Here is a 19030-nt window from a genome sequence, read left to right on the forward strand (position 1 = left end):
CCTTTTGGGTAGAACTTGATAGTCTTTACTGTTATGCACATGGATGTAATGATTTTGTAGAATAATACTGGATTTCTGCTTTACTAAGGAAGTCCACCTTATTTTAAAACATTTGAGAGCATTTGTGTTGCTGCACCTCACGATCAACCTTTGACCTTATAGCATGTTATTCAAAAGCTGTAAATAAGCCATCAGACAGGCACTGTTCATGCTTTATTGTTGTGGTGGTGGGGTGAACTCGGCAAGTGGTTTTATCCGATTTGAAGCCCAAACCTAATATTTCCTTGGAGAACATCTAAAGAAGGTACGTGCAGAAGGTGCCTTCACTATTATGTGGTAGTGCAAGCTGTTGTTCTTTCACCTGACATGTCTGTGCATTTTTAAATTTAATGTATCTATTTCCTATATTGTTTTCAAGTATTTCCTAGTCACTGTAATTTTCCAGTTGTTAAATGTATGCTTCTTCAAAGATAAAATAATTGTGTAGTTAAAACATAAAAATCTTTGCCTGTCCCTAATTTGAGCTACCTAGGTGTTGTAAGTTTACAAAATGGAATTGCTTAGTGATAAAGTCCCTAAAAGATACCCACAATTTTGCAGATGACTATTTGAAAATTAGTGAGTTTGTTATAGGAGTGATAGAATGTCAGTCTGGCTTTTGAAACATTCGTATTTGTTCATGAAATATAATAACTGCTTTCATGCTACTGGAGAATGGAAAATGACATCCTTTGGATATCTGTTAAAACTAAGCAAGTTCATCTTGGCTCAGAAGTGCATATGGACTATAAACTGATAAGGTTGAGTGCTGTGTGGTGGGAAAAGAATGCGTAGAGATGGTTTTCAAGATAGCAGAACTCTTGTTCAAACCATGCTATTTGAAAAGCAGTAAGCACTTTTGTCTTTTATGTAGTATTTCTGTCAAAATCCATGGAGAATAGAGTTCAAATATTTTCTGGAGCTATAAGAAATCCATGAACTGTTGTACTTTAGATATGGTGATCAGACTTTAAGAGCTCTGATCTTTGTATACAGGACCTGAGTTTTGTCTATGAAATTAGTGGGATGGGGGGGGGGGGGTTTCCCCTCTTAAAATTGTTTTTGTTTTGTTTTGACTTTGGACTTTAGAACTGAATGGGCATACAGTTCACCTTGATTCTTCTTAGTAGTATGTAACAGTGAAAGAAAGTCTATTGCCATTAACTTTTCTTTGTGTGCATGCAGTAATAAAATCAGATCTAGTATTTTTTGGCAGGGTTTCTTGAAAGAGAATATATTTTTAGCTTTAACAGTCTGATAATGGAGCAAAGGAAGTATGTAGCAGGTTGATATATATGTATAATACACACTTTTTAAAAAAGTAGTTCAATTGCTTGAATCCTGCTCATTGTTGGTCTCCAAAAGCTCCTTAGATTAAAAAGGACTGTCTTTGGTTTCAGGTGGCTTTCATGAGTATTAATCCTGTTAAATGAAGAAGCTTATGAAGTTTGTTACTACTTTTAGATAGATTCTAAGTTTGCGTATATATTTCTCACTTCAATTATGTGAAAAAGTAGGAAATTACCAAGTCTTTAGACTCTTTAGACTTGGTAATTGTCATACTTAGTTTGCTCTCATTTTATTCTGTGTTTGCAATTTATTTTGTAGGGAAGCTATGCTTTTATAAAGTTTGTGTCCATCTTCTAGAGCAGTTTGGTGTGTTTGTGCATTTTCCAACTGTTACTATAGTGATGCTGTTGCAGAAGTAGGAATTTCAGGCATCTTTGCCTGCACTGTGTACTTGAACACTGAATTTTCTTGACTTTTTTTCTTTTGTTGCTGAGACTTTTAATGGTAGATGTAGTGAGTGGTCTTTAGGGCAATGGCTGTGAACTGTAGTAGGAGAAACTGCAGTGTCTAAGAATCTAGGCACGTTGTTTTGCTCTTGCAGGTTGCAATACACCCGAGGAAGGTGATGGTTGCTGTTGCTTATTGTCTCCCAATTTTTTTTCCCTAGAGCATACTAAGAACAACAATAACAAAAAGAGTAGATTTCAACCCGCCTAGCTTTACATTGCCTTGAAGTTACTTGTTTCTTCCCTGTGAAATTTTGTTGTGTAAAGCTTATAAATTAGTGCTGGCACAGACTTTTTTGTTTGGGAAGCAGCAACTCTGAGGTAGCCTAAATATATGGGTTGCGTGTGTCCTGTGGCCCTAGCAGAAGGGAACTATAACTTCTCTTGATCTGTTCTCTGCAGCTAACTTCCAGATTGGACAATCTTGCTTTGCAGCTTCTTGAAAAATGGCTTTCTTCACAGCGTTAGACCCAATGTCATCTTAGCATCCCTTTAATTTGGAATAATTAAGGTCACTTTAGTGGGTCAAAGACCCTCAGCTTGACCCTGTTACAACTAAAGAAACACTCTTCTAAACACACCCACCCTCAGAAAGTGGAAGGGATATGGATGGGAGGCAAAGCACACAACACAACACAAAGGGCATGTATAGCTGAGAAGGTTGTCCATCCCTCGGTTTCTGAGGGCAGTGCTGTGACATTAGTGAATCCGGGTTTTAATTAAAAGGATTATGTGATTATTTGCAAAAGAAGGGTTGGAGGAATGGGGAAAATTTCCGCACCCCTCAAATCTTTCTGCATGTTGCTGGCATCTGTGATATAAGGAGAAAGTTGCTTAACTTATCGTAAGTGTAGTGAATGTATTACACAAATCTGGCATGTGTCTATCATGGGGTTTTGTTCATGACTTCAGTGCCTCTTTTCTACTACAAGGCTGATATTTCCTCTAGTGTGTGGACTTTTAGCTTCTGTTGTAGTGTTAGAGGTTGAGGATGGGCAACAAGTGACACAGGACCAGCTGTCTAGTTTCTCTCCTCTGAAGTACCACACTAAGTCTTTTGGGTCAGTGATGATAGAAGTCCCTAATTGAGTGTTATACATACCCTTCTATATCTGGGAAGTTCCATCTCTGTGTGAGGAAGAGCTTCCTTCCTGTGTGGGTGAGAGCCCTGGCACAGGCTGCCCAGAGAGGTTGTGGAGTCTCCTTCTCTAGAGATCTTCCAAACCTGCCTGGATGCCCCCCTGTGCCCCCTGTTCTAGGTGTCCCTGCTGGAGCAGGGGGGTTGGACTAGATGGTCTCTAGAGGTCCCTTCCAACCTCAACCATTCTGTGTTCCTGTTGGCACTCTCTTTTCCTATGATGAACTCCTTTCCTGAAGTTAGTAGGACTGGTGGTCTGTGCTACATCTGCTTACCTTAGCTATGGCAGAACTGCTGTGGTGGAAAAATGAACGGCACCTTTGAGCAGCAGCAAGATTTTCTATTTTAAGCAGCATTATACCATTAACTCTCAGAATACATCAATGTGTACATTTTGTGATAAAAGAAACTTGAGCTTTACATCAACTTTTTATTGTTCACCATAGCAGAAATTGTGTATTATTTAACAACTAGGGCAGGTTTGAGGTTAGCTGAGTTCACCTGTTTTCCACATCTTTCAGAGGGACTTTGAGGTTGTTAAAGCAATTTTTGGTTTCTTATATATGAAACCTTAGAGCTAGCAGCAATGTCCTTTGCATTTTGTGAAACCTTGTGCCTGCTGACCTCCTTCACTTTGAACTGTATCTCTTGTGCAGTTTTGTGGTGTTCTTCACAGCTATCTGTAAATAAACCTTTTGCCAGGGGCGAACCTCCAGAACTGAAACTTTCTCCTTTGACTTGGAAACCTGATAAAGCAAAGTTACCTTTTAACTTGGTTGTAAGCTCCATTTACAAAATGAAGCTTAATGAACATGCTGGAGTTACTGTAAGCTTCATTCACATCCACTGTAGACTTTCAACCTTGCGTGGCTGCCTTTTTTTCCTCACTTGAACTTCCCTAATCTTGCTGTGTGGGGGAAGCCTTATAGCTTCTAATCCTAGTGATCAGTTGAGCAAAATGGAGTTTTACATCAAGTACTTAAGTCAGTAAGCATCCTTGTTGTGCCTGAAGCTCTAGACAGCCCTCGTAGCTTATTGCTCAGTCTGTACAACAGAATACACTCAAGTAGTTCATGTGAGGTTTTCATTCTCCTTTCCCTCCACCCTGCTGGTCTTTCCAAACATTGTCAACTGAGCTGAAATTTCAGCATTCTCTGCTAATACTCTTGATGCATTTGCTTGCCTAGTTAGCTTTCAGTTTAATTTCAGTTAAGCAGCTGTGCTCTTGGGTAGCATGACTGGAGAATAGAAAGTATTGAATGAACAACTACAAAGACAGAGGATGTGAGAAGCACAGGCTTCCCAGTATGTGTTTGCTTTAGGCACAGTGAGAAAAAGCTCTAAACCTGAAGAACAGAGGCAGTATCTGTGGCTGTCCATTTCACTAGAGCAAGTGAGCTAAAACATCAGTGCAAGTGCTGGTAAGCTTGTTACACTTCAAGCTGAGAGAATATCCATGCCATATTAATATTTACTTAAAATACAGTTCACCTGCTCACTTCCAAAAGGAGTGGATGTAAGCTTTTGCAGGAGTTAGATCAAACTAGGGAGTTTTTGTTCTATTTCTACTTTCTAAAATAACAAAATTCCGTTGGAATGAAAGGCCATAACTTGTGCTGCATAGAGAACATGTTATAGTATCTTGTTGTAATCTCTCTGAAGAGAGTCATGGTGACTTTTAGCATGTAAAAATCAGAAACAGAATTTTATCAGTCTTTGCATGTTTTGCTTTACAACCAGCTACCTCTGAAAATCTTGACTTTTTTTCTCCGAGGAATTACATAGTATATTACCAATATAGATAACATGTGAAGTGTCATCTTGCTTCTGATGTTACAGAAACTTCTCAAGCCCCACATTTTCAAAATTTCTCTTGTAACCTAAAGTCGTCAAAATAAAGCTTTTCAGCTTTAGACTGCTTATTATATGGGTCTCTTCAGTATTTTTGGAAATGCTAATTAAGAAGTAGAACAAACTGTATGTAAAAATTGAATAGTTAACACACTCCCAAAGAAACTAGCACATTCTTGTTGCATCACAGCGGTGATAGTCACGCTGTGTGTACAGCTCTGTTTGTGTCTGCATTTTTTTCCAGGCTATGACTGTAAAGTCAATGCTCTCATACAAGCTAAGTGATCAAGTGTTATGGATTGCTGCTTCACGTTGAGACTTGAATTGTTAAAAGCAGTTAAAAAATACTTGATCTGCCTCGGAGGTACAAAAAAAAATACCAAGGTACAGCGAAGGCAGTTTAGTACACAAGAACAAAAAGAAACTTCCCAGCTTAGGCAAGCTGCGACAAGTATGCGGGCTGCATACAAACTTGTGTTGTTGTAAAGGAATCTCCAGAAGCTCTGAAGCTGAAGTTGGAGGCTTTGTTAAGGAGGCACAGTTGAAGTACTGTTTCTTTTTCTGACCACATCCTAGTGCCAACCAAGTAATTATATGGTGCGTCTAACAAAAATCAGAAGCAAAAGGGCTAATGTGAAGAATGAGTCAGCCTGGTGTTTGGGAGAGGTGGTGTTTCTGATTAACAAAGTATGTCTCGACCCTAAATATAGCGTACGTATAATATGTACCCTACGTATAATATGTACGTAAAGGATGGTCGTATTTTGTGTACTTAATGTATGAGAAGCTAGTTTCTACTTCATTTTTAATTTTAATCTCCTTTTCTTTCAGAACATTTGAATTATTAGCCTCTGAGCAAAGTAACAATTTTGAAGGCTTAAATAGTTATTTTTTTTTAATGTCTTCTCAATGGGAAAGTTGAGAGCTAAAAAGAGTTAATGTCTAATGTTTGACTTTTTTCCTCCTTTTCCTTTCAGCTTTTCATACTTCAGTTGTCAGTCCTGTGTTTGGAGCTCTTTGCAGTATTTGGCTACATACCAGCTGAATCATAGCTGTTTACATCATTTTCTACTCTCGCATCTCAAAGCATACGTTGGACTCAGCGTGGAAAATGTCTTGATGGACCCATCCTAAGTGCAGTATGCTAACAGCTCACAGTGGTTAGCAATGGCTTCTAAGTGGTAAGAACTATTTGTAAGATTTTTTTTTTTTTTTTTTTTTTTTTTTTTTTAGAATAAAGCAATATATTTTAATTTATCCAGGTGACTGTTTTTGCTTAGTTTGTGTTGTGTTAATACACATGCAGTCTTGGACTAGTACTTCAGATACCCATTATGTGTTAGGAAGTGAGTCTCTACAGTGTTAAATCAGAGTCTTATTTCTCTGTACAGTATCTGATAGCAGCCAAAAACACGTAAGAGCATAAGAAGGGGGCAGGCATGGAATAGGGATGCAGTCTCCCACCATCCAGTCATCTGTGGCTTGGGGCCTTCCTAAGCCAGATGTCATTCCTGTATGTTTAGTAACTCAAAGGATTTCTTTTCCATATTCCTGACCTTGTGTGCTCAATGGAAGTAAGACTCTGTTGTGTTGGTATTTCCTACAAAGTGTGTGCAGGTGTTTGTGCTCTGTCCTCTTGTGGATGGAGCTGGCTACTGCAGCTGATTGGCAAAGGCTGCACAGCGCCCTGTACAGTTCTTATTTTTCTCTTTACCACTTTCCACAGTAAGCATTCTGTCTGAATCACCTTGGTCTGTATTGGTCAAATTGAGGCATTTGCCCTGAGAGAGAGAGATACAGTGCTTTTGATAGCTCTAATTCAATATCTTAATTCTCCATGTAAAATAATGCAGTGTACTCCTTCCCGTAGCTAAGCAGTGAAACTGTCAGACTATACTTCTTTTTTTTTTGTCTGTTGAGAACAGAAAGCATATTGGAGTGACAGTAAGACTTAAGTGCAGCTGTTTCTACAGTATTTGCTCTATGGACCTGTATATTCAGGCCATTAAATAATCTATAGTGTTTCTCAGTATAGCTCTCACTTCCTTTATTGTACTCACCTATGTATTATTTACAGTAAATGTATAAAAATCTTGACTATGTTGCTACTGGCTGATCTCCAATGTGTCATCTTCCTATTTGTCCTTTGTTCTTATTTCTAGTCAGATAATAACATGTCCACTTAATTCACTTCTGGTAGAATTTTGTACCCAAATTTTTGAGCTACATAATCTTCTCAAAAGATAACAAATTTCTCTCTACAAAGATGAACTAAGGCCCATCTCTAGCATCTCTATTTTTCTGGTGCCCAAGGAGGGCACAAGTACACTTATTGGAGCAGGAATTCAGATCAGTCTTGAGTAAAGTTTTTTTTTTTTATCTAAAGTGATGAGGACACTAGTATCATTTTTTACTAGTCCTGGTGATATTTAACTTAGTCTGGAAAACTTAGATTATCTATACTAAATAAATTATTCATTTGTTTTATCTAAAGGTTTATAGGGAAAATAATGTAAAAATAAGGCATTTTGGGGAACTTATATAAATTCCTTTAATACAAGTTAAAATATGACCAGCTCTGAGATCACAGTTGCTCAAGCCTTTATTCTGGCAGGTTTCAAACCTTTGGGGATGGAGCCTGCACAGCCTTTCTAGGAAATCTGCCACAGTACTTGACCATTCCCATGGCAGGGCAGGGGGAGAAGAGGTTCCTCCCTTATTCAACTGGGACTTTTCTTGTTTCCATTTATGGCTGTTGTCTCCTGTTCTTGCCCCATGTGTCACAGGAAAAGCCTAGCTCAGTCATACCAATGAGGAATTTATTGGTAATAGGAGGCTGTGAGTTTATCCCTCAAAAAAAAAAAAAAAAAAAGATTCTCAAGTCTTGCAGCAGAGTAAATACTTCAGCCCATCACCATCTCATTAGCCCTCTAGTCAACTTACAAACATATTGGTCTGGACTATTTGGGGATTTCAAAGCTGGATGCAGTATTTCAGGTGTGATTAAGTAATTTCCTTTGTTCTACTGGCTATGCTGTTGTTAATGCAGCCCCTTATGTCATTAGCCTTATTTGGTGCCAGGGTAATGCTGCTGCCTCATGTTCAATGTTGTCTTTTCAGTCTTTCGTGTCTCTTTCAGTAGTGCTGCTCACAGGCCTTTATTGCAAGAGGCTCATCCTTCCCCGTGCAGGACTCTGTATTTGGCTTTGTTGAGTTTCATAAGGTTCCCGTTTCATTTCTCCAGGCTTTCTAGGTCCCTGTGGCAGTTGAAGCATTGAGCACATTGACTTGTGGTTTTGGTGTCATCTGAAAACCTGTTATGAGTGCACTTAATTGCCTATTGCAGATCACTGACCTGCCTTATACAACATATTTACACATGACCTGCAGTACATACATAGAGCAGGGCAAATCAACCAGTAAACACTACCCTGTGTTCATAACATCCAACCACTTCTGATCCATTCACTGCTCAAATTGTCACAAGCAGTGCCTGACTGCCTCTGTCCTCTCTTGGTATTTCTTCCACTTGTTCAACCCTGTGCCTAACATGAAGGCCTGGGAGACAAAAAGGCTTGAGACAGAGCAAGAGTTGTCCCTGTTTGCTGTCACTGAATGCACCCATGTTTCCTTGTTTGGCTCTTCCTACCACTGTAGGAGTAGAAAAATGCTCCTGTTGCCCTTTTTGTTCCTTGAAAATGTCAACTCTAATTGTGCTTGGTTTTCTGACCATCATCCCTGCATGCTTGGGTAATGTTTCTAAATGCTTCCTTTGTAATCTGACCCTGCTTCTATCTCCTGTACGCTGCCTTTTTGCAGTGTGTACTCATATATGCATGTACCTGGATCATGCATTTAGAATCATACCCACATCCAATCAATTTGGCATATCAGTAGTATTGAACTTTTCCCAGAAGTATACAGTTCAGCTGTATTTGGTTTAATCTAAATTAAACTGGCATCTATGAAAGGGGAATTTTTTTTAACATGCTGACTGTTATCTCTGAGCAACTGTTCTTAATGTTTTACCAAACCTGCTACTTAGGCACTATCTTTCTGCTGAGTAGATGCCAGACACTGGTCTGCAAATAGTGAAATAGAAGTTCCCAGACCTTTTGCTGGTGTTGGAACACATGCATGGAACATAGTGGCCTCATGTAGATGCTCCTTGTCTAAACCAGAGCAATGTAAATATGCTTGCTTATTGTGTGCTGTGACACACAGAAATTAAAGGGAAAAGTCTGGTTAAAATAACTTATTAGCTTGGAAGAGTATTTTTTAGTTATTTTTGATAGCTTTCTCTATAGCAGAACGATTTTTATTTGTGTTAGTGTTTATTGTGGCACTACAAAATGTACTGGAATGTTAATTCTTTATATGTGTGTGGGTCTGAAACTATGTATTTGATTGAATTGGTGAGGAGAGCAGTATGCAATATCTGAATAGACTGGTCACTTAGCTCTTAAGACTTTTCTACTGCTAGTTCTATTAAAAATCTGGGTAGATCAGCTTATATGAAAATCAACCAAAGTTCATGCAAAGATATTTTAGAGTACACCTCTGCAGTGACAGAATAGTTAAAAGATTGTCTGAAAATAACCTCTATTCTGAACTGGTAAAGGGAGCCTTGAGACCTAAGGGTTTTCAGGGTATGTAAATATACAACTATGTTTTAGGATAAGAGAAAATTAGTAATGATGAATAGAAAAAATACATACTTTCATTTTTAATAAATGAGACCTATTTTGTAATGGTTCTGTGTATCAGTATCTTGGTTCTAAAGATCATGAATGTGGTCTGGGTATACATAACCCATACTTTAAATACTCTCTCTAATTTGAAAAGTGATTACTTAAAATAAGTTGCTGCATCTTCATGGTATTTCTTTATCCCTGAACTGATTTCCTGGTGCAATGATACTAGAAGGACCTTCTTCCTACCCCTCTAAAATTGTGTGGGGCATCACTAGGACAAAAGCCTATTGCTGTGTGTAAATGCCACTGCTACGTGTTATTCAGAGCAATTGATTCACCTGCTCCTGTCTAAGAAGCATTTTTACGGGTGTTAACTCATGTTTGGCCAGACTTTTTTTTTTTTTCTTCCAATGTAACTAAGGAAATACAAAGCCACCAAGATAAAGGAAAACTTAGAACAGGTCTGGGTTTCTAATTGGTTTTCTCAATTTCATTAACTGTGTCTACATAAATTGTAAGATGCACATTGAGGAAATAAATCATTTAAATCGTATTTTATATTATAAAATTCTTGAGATGCATTTTGTATTTGATGTAGTGGCGTGTGTGTGTGAGGCTAAAAAGAAAAGTTGTCAAAACTGCCTCACAACACTGCACTTCAGCAGGATTTTTTCTATGCTGCCAAGTAGACCAAAAGGTTAGAGTTAAAGCAATATCCAAAAGTTGTTCCCCTTTTTCCAACTCTTCGTGAACTTTTCATGTCCTACAACTGTGTCTTTATCATGAATGATATTTTTGGTGTTTTATAAAGATTTTTTTTTTACTGTGTGTGTTTTGTTTTTGTTTTTAATGTATATTAAATTAATAGTGTGGAGCACTATCAGCTGTTCTTGTTAATACCTAAAATGAAATGCATCTGGCTTTCAAGAGTGCTGGAAAAATTGTGGATTTTTTTGAGACAAGACTACTTGAAATACTGCATCAGTGAGCAAGCAGTGGAGAAAGCTGACTTTCACCTTTGCATTCCTTGCAGCTCTGAAATTCATGCTACATAAATATGTATCTTTAAATCTTACTTTTGACCAAATGATGATTTTGTTGGTGGCTATGGAGGTGCTGCTGTTCTTTTCATGAAGCCAACAACTGTTTACTTACTGTTCCATTTAAATTAAACATCTCAAAGTAATTTTCGTAACTTCTTTATTGGAAGTAGACTAACTGCGTAGTTACAATGTTTAAGGAAGAACTTTGTGTTAGAATTAAAATCTTTGAAAATATGCATCCATAAAAACAAAAGGGAAGTCTCTAGAGAATTGGAAATGCCTATCCCTTGTCTAACGGTCAAGACCTACTCAGAGTGGGTTTTTATAGAAAACAAGCACTTTCTCCCAAAGATGGGGAAACAGTGATAGGCACTTTGTCACCAGCCTGGGAAAAGCACAAGTGGTGCAGCTACTTCTGATGTTTTCTACTTGATAGCTTTTCTGCAGGAGCATTTGTTCTCAGCTGTGCTGCTGCACAGCATGGTTTAAAACATCTTGCCTTTCTTCGCCTGGAGCACTTCGTATTTGCAGTGCACTGTTGGCCTTGGTGAAGTTTTTGCTTCTCATACGCTCCTCGACTTCTAGTTCATATTTCTGGCTTGGAAATAGCATCTTTTATGTGCTGCTTTAACCGCTTCTGATGCAAGTGGTGCCGTAGCAAGCTGGGACATAACTTCCCCTCGCATGAGCCTCGCATTGAGGCGTGCTATAAAGGGCACAGGGATTCAGGCTAAAATGTACCACAGGGCTGAGGAAGCAGTAACAGCTTTGTGCCAGTAAAGGGCCCCCTTCTATTTGCAGTTAACCTTGCAAATATTCCCAACTCTATTCACTCTTGATCAGCTCTTCTGTGTGAATGGATGCAGGTTATGTCCTGGTGCACAAAAGTGCTTGTGTGTTTCTATCCCTTTGTAGATAGATGGCTTAAAGCAAGTGCTGTACTTCATGCTGCAGGGAAGTGTACCTTGTTTTCTGATCTGCTATGTCATGTGTTTCCTCTTTCCCTATAACTCTAGTTAAATTTCAAAGTAATTGCTCAAAGTAATTGCTTAGTTTTAATATTTTTCCCTTTATTGTGATTCTGTTTTCCTTTACTGATCCTTGTTTCAAAGACTATTTTAATGCAATTTTAGTTGCACTTAATATTGCTCATAATGCTGCAAGGGAAGGAACCACTGTCAGGTAAATTTTGTTTTGAAGATCTTTATTAAAATACTGAGTATCTTACTATTTTTCTAAGTAAATTGGAACACTCAGGTTGTATTTTGATATCAATGCATAGGTTTTTTTTTTTTTTAATTAACCTTTAGTCTTCACTATATTTGCATGAAACCAGACTATTCTCAGTGACATTGAATTTTTTTAGGGGGGTAGGGTGGGAAAACCTTTATATTTCTTATTCTATATATGTTTTTCTGTCATGAATAGGCAGCATTAGAATAAATGTGTCTGTAAGATTCAAATGGCAAGCAGGCCGAGTGTTTCAGTATTATCTATCACCCTGAGCATAACTGCAGTACTTAAAAGAATTATCAGCACAATGGTGATAAATCTCTACCCCCAGGGAACAGTGCTTTCTAAGCACTAAATGCAGAATTTGCAGGTGAAATCAATCCCTCAGAGTGATACTGCAACTCAGTGCTGTTCATAAAGCTTTTCCTAACAGATGGCAAACTGTAATCTGTAATTACAGTTGTCAGTGTAACACATCTTCTAGTCCTCTAAATTTGAGGACAAGGTTGGAAAGAATTAATGGTTTATAATAAGAGATAGTAATAAAGATGACAATTTTAGCAGTGTCATATGTAGTAGAAATACAAGAGTCTTATACTGGCTCTTTAAAAAGCAAAATCAATATTGAACAATTCAAACTTATATCAAGTCTTCAGTTTGTGTAAGTAAGCTCTTTTTTTGGGGCATTCCTAGTATATTTGATTAAAGTGGTGAGACTCTGCTTGAAAGCCAGAACTAAATTAATACACACTTAATATAGGCTTTGTTTTTGAAATATTTGGAGGTAATAAGCTGAACTTTGGTTTAAAAAGTAATGTCTCTTTTTTTTTTAAAGAGCAAGACCTAGTACAAATGCTTCTTTAAGAATAACTGAAACACAAATCTCCTATGTGCAGAATTTGAGTAGAGTCTAGAGGAGAGCAGTGTGAATCAAAGATGAGTGATAGGAAAAATAATTTTTCCTCTAAAAGAGGAGAGGAGAGAGGGATGTAATGTCAGTTTGCAAATACGCAGGAATGAAGAAAGGCATTACTGATAATATACGTCTGAACTAATAGAGTAATAGCAAAGGAGCTAAGATTACAGGTAAAGTTTCCTTTTTTTTTTTTTTTTTTTTTTAAATAGTAAAAAAAGTGTAAAATAGATCACTGGGAAAGACTGCCAAGTCTTCAGCACTGCTGGTGAAAATTTATGAAAGCTCTATGTGAGTGACCAGCCTTGACTGGGGGGAGGGGGGCCATGATGGACTGGATTGCCCCTTGCAATCCCTTCAGTATGGCATTTTTCTATTTTTTCATCTGTAATTAGTGTCCATTTCCTGCTAGTACTTACTTTGCTTGTTCAGCACAGCTGAAAGTCAATAGAACTATTAGACATGTGACTGCAATAACAGAATGTAAGGCCTTTTAAATTTTATAAAGCGTTCAAGCCTTTTGTTTTGAGTAACACTGTAATTTCCAGCATTTTCAATAAAGTTGTAGTGAGCTTTAATTCTTCCTGTCTGCTTTTTGTAGCTTCAAGTGTAGCATTTTGATAGCTGGATTGTAAATTATTTCTGATCTAGAGTGTGATCAACAGCTTACTTTGGAGAGGTGCATATAGTCTTAAAAGTGTGTATTTTTTTGGGAAGAGAGATCATGTACAGCATATCCTGAAGAGTTATGAAAATGATCTTTAGTGGCTGTGCAAGGAGATTGTGTTCTGCTATATTCTGTATATAGGCTTCTTATGTAGGAAGTGGTATCCTCTTCGGAGCTTACTTAATGCCTCAAAACCACACTTTATTTTTGCTTTTGTATTGTGCTTTTGTAGATGTTTGTAGTGGGGGTACTTAAGAATGCTATGCAATGCTCTGTGTAACACTTTCCTGGTAAGTTGACCTATATACATTATATATTTCTCATAGGTATATACCTTTATTTCAAAAATATGAACTTAAAGGTGTTTAAGAGCCAATGGGAGAGATGGAGGACAAAAAAAGTGAAGGTGCTGAGCTTGCACACCAGAGAAGGAACTATTTCTTAACCAGTAAGGATATAGGCTGTTTTGCTTTAACAGTATCATGGCTGCAAGAATTGCCAGGAGAGAGGACAGAAAGAAGAGGGCATAACTGCTTAAATCTAATGTTAGACACTTGGGACAGATCAAGCAAAAATGGCAGACTTGTCCACTTATCTCTTGTATTATTCTTCCATGTTAGAGCCCTTACCAAAATTGAACTTAAAGCATAAAGAAAAATACCTGCTTATAGAGAGTGAATGGAAGGATATAAATAGCCCTTTTAAAAACAAACAAACAAAAAACCCAACTTCTTGTTTGAGTTGTCTGTAGCATCATGGTGAAAGTCCACCTGAATTATCAGAGAGAGGCAGTAATTCTGTGTGAATACACACCTGAATTATTGACCCATGGTTTTAATAGGTTGGCTGCTGCTTTCTACTCTTTTGTAGTGTAGATGGACAGACTATTTTTTTTAAAAAAAGTCACAAAAAGTCTATTTTCCATCTCTTTCAGGGAAAGAGCTAAAGTAAATTGGAGTGTACAAGTACTATGTAGACAGAACCTGCATTTTATCTAGAGGTCTAGAGGACTTTTGCTGTTATTGGAAACTGATCTTCTCTTGTACAGCAAAACTCTGAACTGAGTAGCCCTGCCCTGTTCAGAGGAAGGCCTGAAGAAGAATTAGCGAGGAAAGGATAATGATAATTTCCAGGAGGGTTTTAAACATGCCCTTATTAGTTTACTTTTGCAGTCTTATATGAGTAGGTCAGGTTTCTGAAAGAAGCAAGGTAAATGCATTTGATGTGGAGTGCACTTTAGGGACTGAAACTGAGACATGCAAGTTCTCAAAACAAGGAGGTTGGTGATGGGAAGCCTCAAACCTTATTCTAAGTAAGGATAGTTGCAGAATTATAGACAAAACCTTAAGCCTCTCAGCAATGTATAATGAAGTTAAGAAAGCATTGCATTAATTGCATGCAACTTCGAGTTGTTGTTGTTAATATTATAATGCAATATAGATGCATTAAAAATTGTGGGGCTTTTTATTAAACAGGATATATTGAGTAGATTATTATGCAGATATGTTTTACCTTCAGCTTCTGATTGACTCCAGCACTTTAAAGCTGGAATTCAAATTCAGTTTGTAAACTGTTTTATTCTTTTTGCAGTTATGCATCTTTGATTTTCACATTTTGGGAGAAGATGAGATTGTTTCCACTGAGATAAGACAACCTCTTAACAAATTAGTTGTGGTAAATAGTGCTATAGTTGAGGTCTGCAATAGTTGCCCTACTTCCTCAACAGATTTACTCCTGCTTGAAGAAGTGATGTCAAGTTTGAGTTAACAGGTCAGGAAATAGTGTGGGGCAAGCAGGGCTCCGTGCTAATGCTGTGAGGCAGCAGGGGATGGGGAGTGCCCGGTTAAAGCACCGCTAAGGAGGGCACGTGCGGCGCTGCAGCCGGCGCTGCCCCCGAGGCAGAGGTGCCTCTAGAGGTCTCTGCTGCGAGGGCGTCCGCGCTACTGGCTCTGCCTCCGAGCCCGATAAAAGGGCGCTTTTTGGTGTGGGCCAAATCTCTACTTTCCTATCTTGAAGCTTGGGTCCTCTTGGATAGCAGTGAGAATTGGGGTGGGTTTGCTTGCTGCGTGGGATGGTTTCAAGAGCACTGCCAGCAGTCCTTGGTGTAAACTGCAGGTGTGCAAGGCATCTTAGTTGTAGAAAGATGCAACAAGCATCGGGCTTGCGTGTTTATGGTAGGCTGTAGGCCATCTCCTGAAATTTTACTTTCCAGGATGTTGTCTATATTTATATCTAGATTTTATGCTTGTCTTAAAGGGTAAACTAATAAGTTATAACAGTTCATTGCTAATTCTGAAAATTCTCTAAAACTGAGCTTAAACCTAGTCCTGCATGTATCTGGCTTTTGCTGATTAGCAGTCTGCCCCTCTCATTAGTGGTCCTGCATCGGGGCTCCTGCTCCAGTGGGACTCCAGGGTAGCTGCTCTTCCCCCTGTCCCACGTGCCCCTGCCAGTTGCTCTAACGTTGTGTGCTGTGAAAGGTTGGATACAAAGGGACAAGTGCTCCAAGAAATACAGATGAACGTGAATATTTTAACAGAGTTTAATGCTAGAGGCATCACATGTTCTCAGTCTATGCAGAGTCTGAAAACTTCTCTCAAGTGGTAAATGTATTGAATTCATGCTGCACTTGTCAAGTTGTGGCCTTGGTAATTGGATTTAATACTCATGAAGTGTGACAGTGAGGCTGGTCAGTGAAAGTTCCATCTAGTTGATCTGTCCCCCATTAACAGTGAAATATTGGATCTCTACGACCTGAAACAGACTACTTGTACATCCCCTTCTGGGGTTTTAGAGCTCTCTGGGTTGTGTGTGTTGCTGTAGTGTGTTTTTTCTCATTTTTTTGAGAAGAGCTAGATAGGGTGATGTGTTTGAAATTCCTTCTTTTAAGGATGTAGTAGTGCAGTATACTTAGGTTGCAGTATATTTAGTTGATTAACTTTGCTTTTTACACATTGAAAAATGATTTGCTTATTGAGCTGTTTTCACAGGAAATAATGCATAAAAGCCTGCAGGCTTTAACAGATGTTCGGATTGAGTATTTGTGGATTTTCTGAGTAATGTGTATAATCTTAAGTGACAAATGAAAAAATCGCTTTAGTAATATGTCTATGGGTAGTCATCAAAAAACTTTCTAAAGTTTTTGTTTTTTAATTATTATTTTTATTCTGGGTGTTCTGTTCCAAATGCAAGGTATGTCATAATAGCTTCTCTAAGCAAATGCAGAACAGTTTTATTCCCCCCAGATAAAAGCAAAAAAAAACTTGGGTAAACTAAGCCCTTGGTTATGTAGGCATGAATAGCCCTAGGGATAAAACGAAGGTTTGGACAAAAAGAGGCTGATTATTTTTCAGTACGTAAGGTTCTTTGGGAAGCTATTTTTGGATTCTCAGTAGTAAGTTTTTAGTATGGGAACCTCTGTGAAACAGAACTTCATATTTGATATAGTTACAGCTGTAGGAGAATGCAAATGGTTTAAATTCTGGTGCTGTTAGACACTTTGTTTATAAAGCTGGTGCATAGACTGCCAAGTGATAAGTGTTATCTTTCGAATGCAGATGAACAGTTCTCGGCATGTGCACTTCATGAAAATTAGGAACTCTTGAACTGTCAGCTACAAGTTTGAAAATATCCTGTGTGTTTTATTGGTGTTTCAGATCGTTGTAGTGCCAAGTAGTGTTTTATGTAAGCGAGAAGTTTAAGATGTATGGGTTATACAATAGCTTGTTGTCGTTTGGGTTTCTTATCAGCCCGTGCAGTTAGATGTCTTTAAAATCTGCCTTGGAGCAGCTGGCAGCTGCCGTGCGGCACTTGGCACCACCCAGGTCTGATAGGACATCGCGTGGACGGCGGCGTCGTGCGTGCCGTCCGCCTCGGCGCTCCAGGAAGCGCTAGCAGGCACCTCGGGGCCGCCGTTTAATAAATGCCGAGAAAGCAGGAGAGTGCGGGCACCACGTAAACATGAATTCCTGAAGAAGATTGTCCCTGCCGCCGTCTCCAGCGATGTCGTTCTGGATGTTGGCAGCACTGCCCGCGAAAGCCCAAGGCTTCTGAAGATGAGACGTGTGAGCCTGCTTTCCCTGGGACAGACAATAGATGAAGACGAGGAGACAGGTGTTTTACAGCCTAGTTACAGTATGTATCCAAAGGGGTGAAAAAGCAAAATTTGTCTAAGCTGCTCTTAGGTGGGGGGCGTCACAGTTGTTTTGATAAACTGATGACTTTCTGGTAATAAGACCTTTTTCCCCAAAAAAGTCAATTTGATAATGGCTTCTTTAGTCGTAGAGTTGTTTTGTCAATGAGTGTTATGACCTATTTGAAAGCAACTCTAATGCAGGCTTTCTCATGTGTGCTGTTTTTTGCCTCTCTGTGGTATTTTATTTTTTTAGATGAATATCTCTCCTTCAAAATAAGCTTTGAAATCATAATGTAGCTATGATTAGGTACTAAGTTATCTAGAAAGATCTGTGTGCCGCAGAGATCTCTGGCTGCAGTGTGGAATTCAAGTTTTATGTCACCTGTTCTCTCCTTGTTTTCCCCTTGAAATACCTAAAGTTTCCTAACGTGCTCCTTGTGCTTACTTGTCCAGTCTCTGGAGGACCTGCAGAATTTTCACATACGTAATACGTAAAGAAGTCAAGTGAATATACAACTAATGTATAGAGAGTTTTTGACTGATGAGTATGGGCAGTTTTGCTTGCCTTAAGCTATCTTTCTCCATCTGTTAATATACAGATATTACAGTATATTGTGTTACTGAGAACAGTTGGAATGATTCAGTGTTCCAGTTTCTGACAGTGTAGCTGGGTGGCAGTGGAAAATCCAGTTTTACTTTCTTTTGCCTTTGGCTAAAATGCTAAGGTCTTGAGACTTTGTTATAGTCTTGGCCGCTTATGGCAATCAAGTGCAATTTTTCCTCTTTGATGTGTGATGGCCATTTTTATCAATTTGCCTGTGACCTGCATTTTTTAACCCTTACGTGTCTAACTGCAAAGATAAGAAATGGCAGCATCACTGGGTGGTGGCCTCGTAGCTTTACTTATGGAAACAATTTAATGGAGCGAAGGGTTTTCCATAGGGAAACTTTTTAAAAGCCTTTCTGACCAGAGTATAAAATATTGGAGTATGGGTTAACTTTATTTTTAATCTTATTTTTAAAAACGTTAAGTTTGTTGACACTGGTGATTGAGGAAACAGTTCTGTTAACCACACAGTTCGTGTGTATAGCAAATTAGAACATGCAAGTCTTCAATAGTCAACATAATACATTGTTAACGACAGTTTTAAAGATATTATTCCCCATGTGTTGGAAAATGGGTCAGAAATCTGATCAACCTGAATGGGTGATACTCTTTTAGCCAGGTTTATGTCCTTATTTAACTTGAAATATTTTAGAGCCTGAAATTTATTTATTTTACTTGAGAGTCAGTAAAGTGCACAACTTTAATGTCTTGATAGACACATCGGTTTCTCTCTTAAGCTGTGCTGTGTTTTTCATATATCTCAAAATTAATGTTTTTAAGGAATTTTTTCCCAATACTGTAATTTCAGAGTTATGGTTTAAGAACAGATGCATCTAGTTAAGAGAAAATGCTATAATTTGAAGTTTATGTTAAAAATGTCTTCATTTAACCTTGGTTGATGTCTTATAGATGCT

The 19030-nt window shown here is 38.3% G+C and overlaps 1 protein-coding gene across 7 annotated transcripts in view; it reads left to right on the top strand.

Moving 5' to 3' along the window:
• The first annotated feature begins 5823 nt into the window (after positions 1 to 5823).
• FRYL (FRY like transcription coactivator) overlaps positions 5824 to 19030 on the top strand; it is a 128784-nt gene continuing 115577 nt past the window's right edge. For 5 of the 7 annotated variants that reach the window (XM_088524723.1, XM_088524722.1, XM_088524724.1 and 2 more), the window contains exon 1: positions 17343 to 17508. In XM_088524723.1, coding sequence (XP_088380849.1) covers positions 17430 to 17508 — 79 coding nt within the window. In that variant the 5' untranslated portion in view covers positions 17343 to 17429. Of the gene's footprint in view, positions 6006 to 17321; positions 17509 to 19030 lie in introns of those variants that run through there. The other 2 variants (XM_088524726.1, XM_088524728.1) reach the window with 2 other exon arrangements.

The sequence above is a fragment of the Tinamus guttatus genome, unplaced genomic scaffold (assembly GCF_059628265.1).
Source record: "Tinamus guttatus ecotype Peru unplaced genomic scaffold, ASM5962826v1 Tinamus_guttatus_pri_ptg000213l, whole genome shotgun sequence".
Taxonomy (NCBI): Eukaryota; Metazoa; Chordata; class Aves; order Tinamiformes; family Tinamidae; genus Tinamus; species Tinamus guttatus.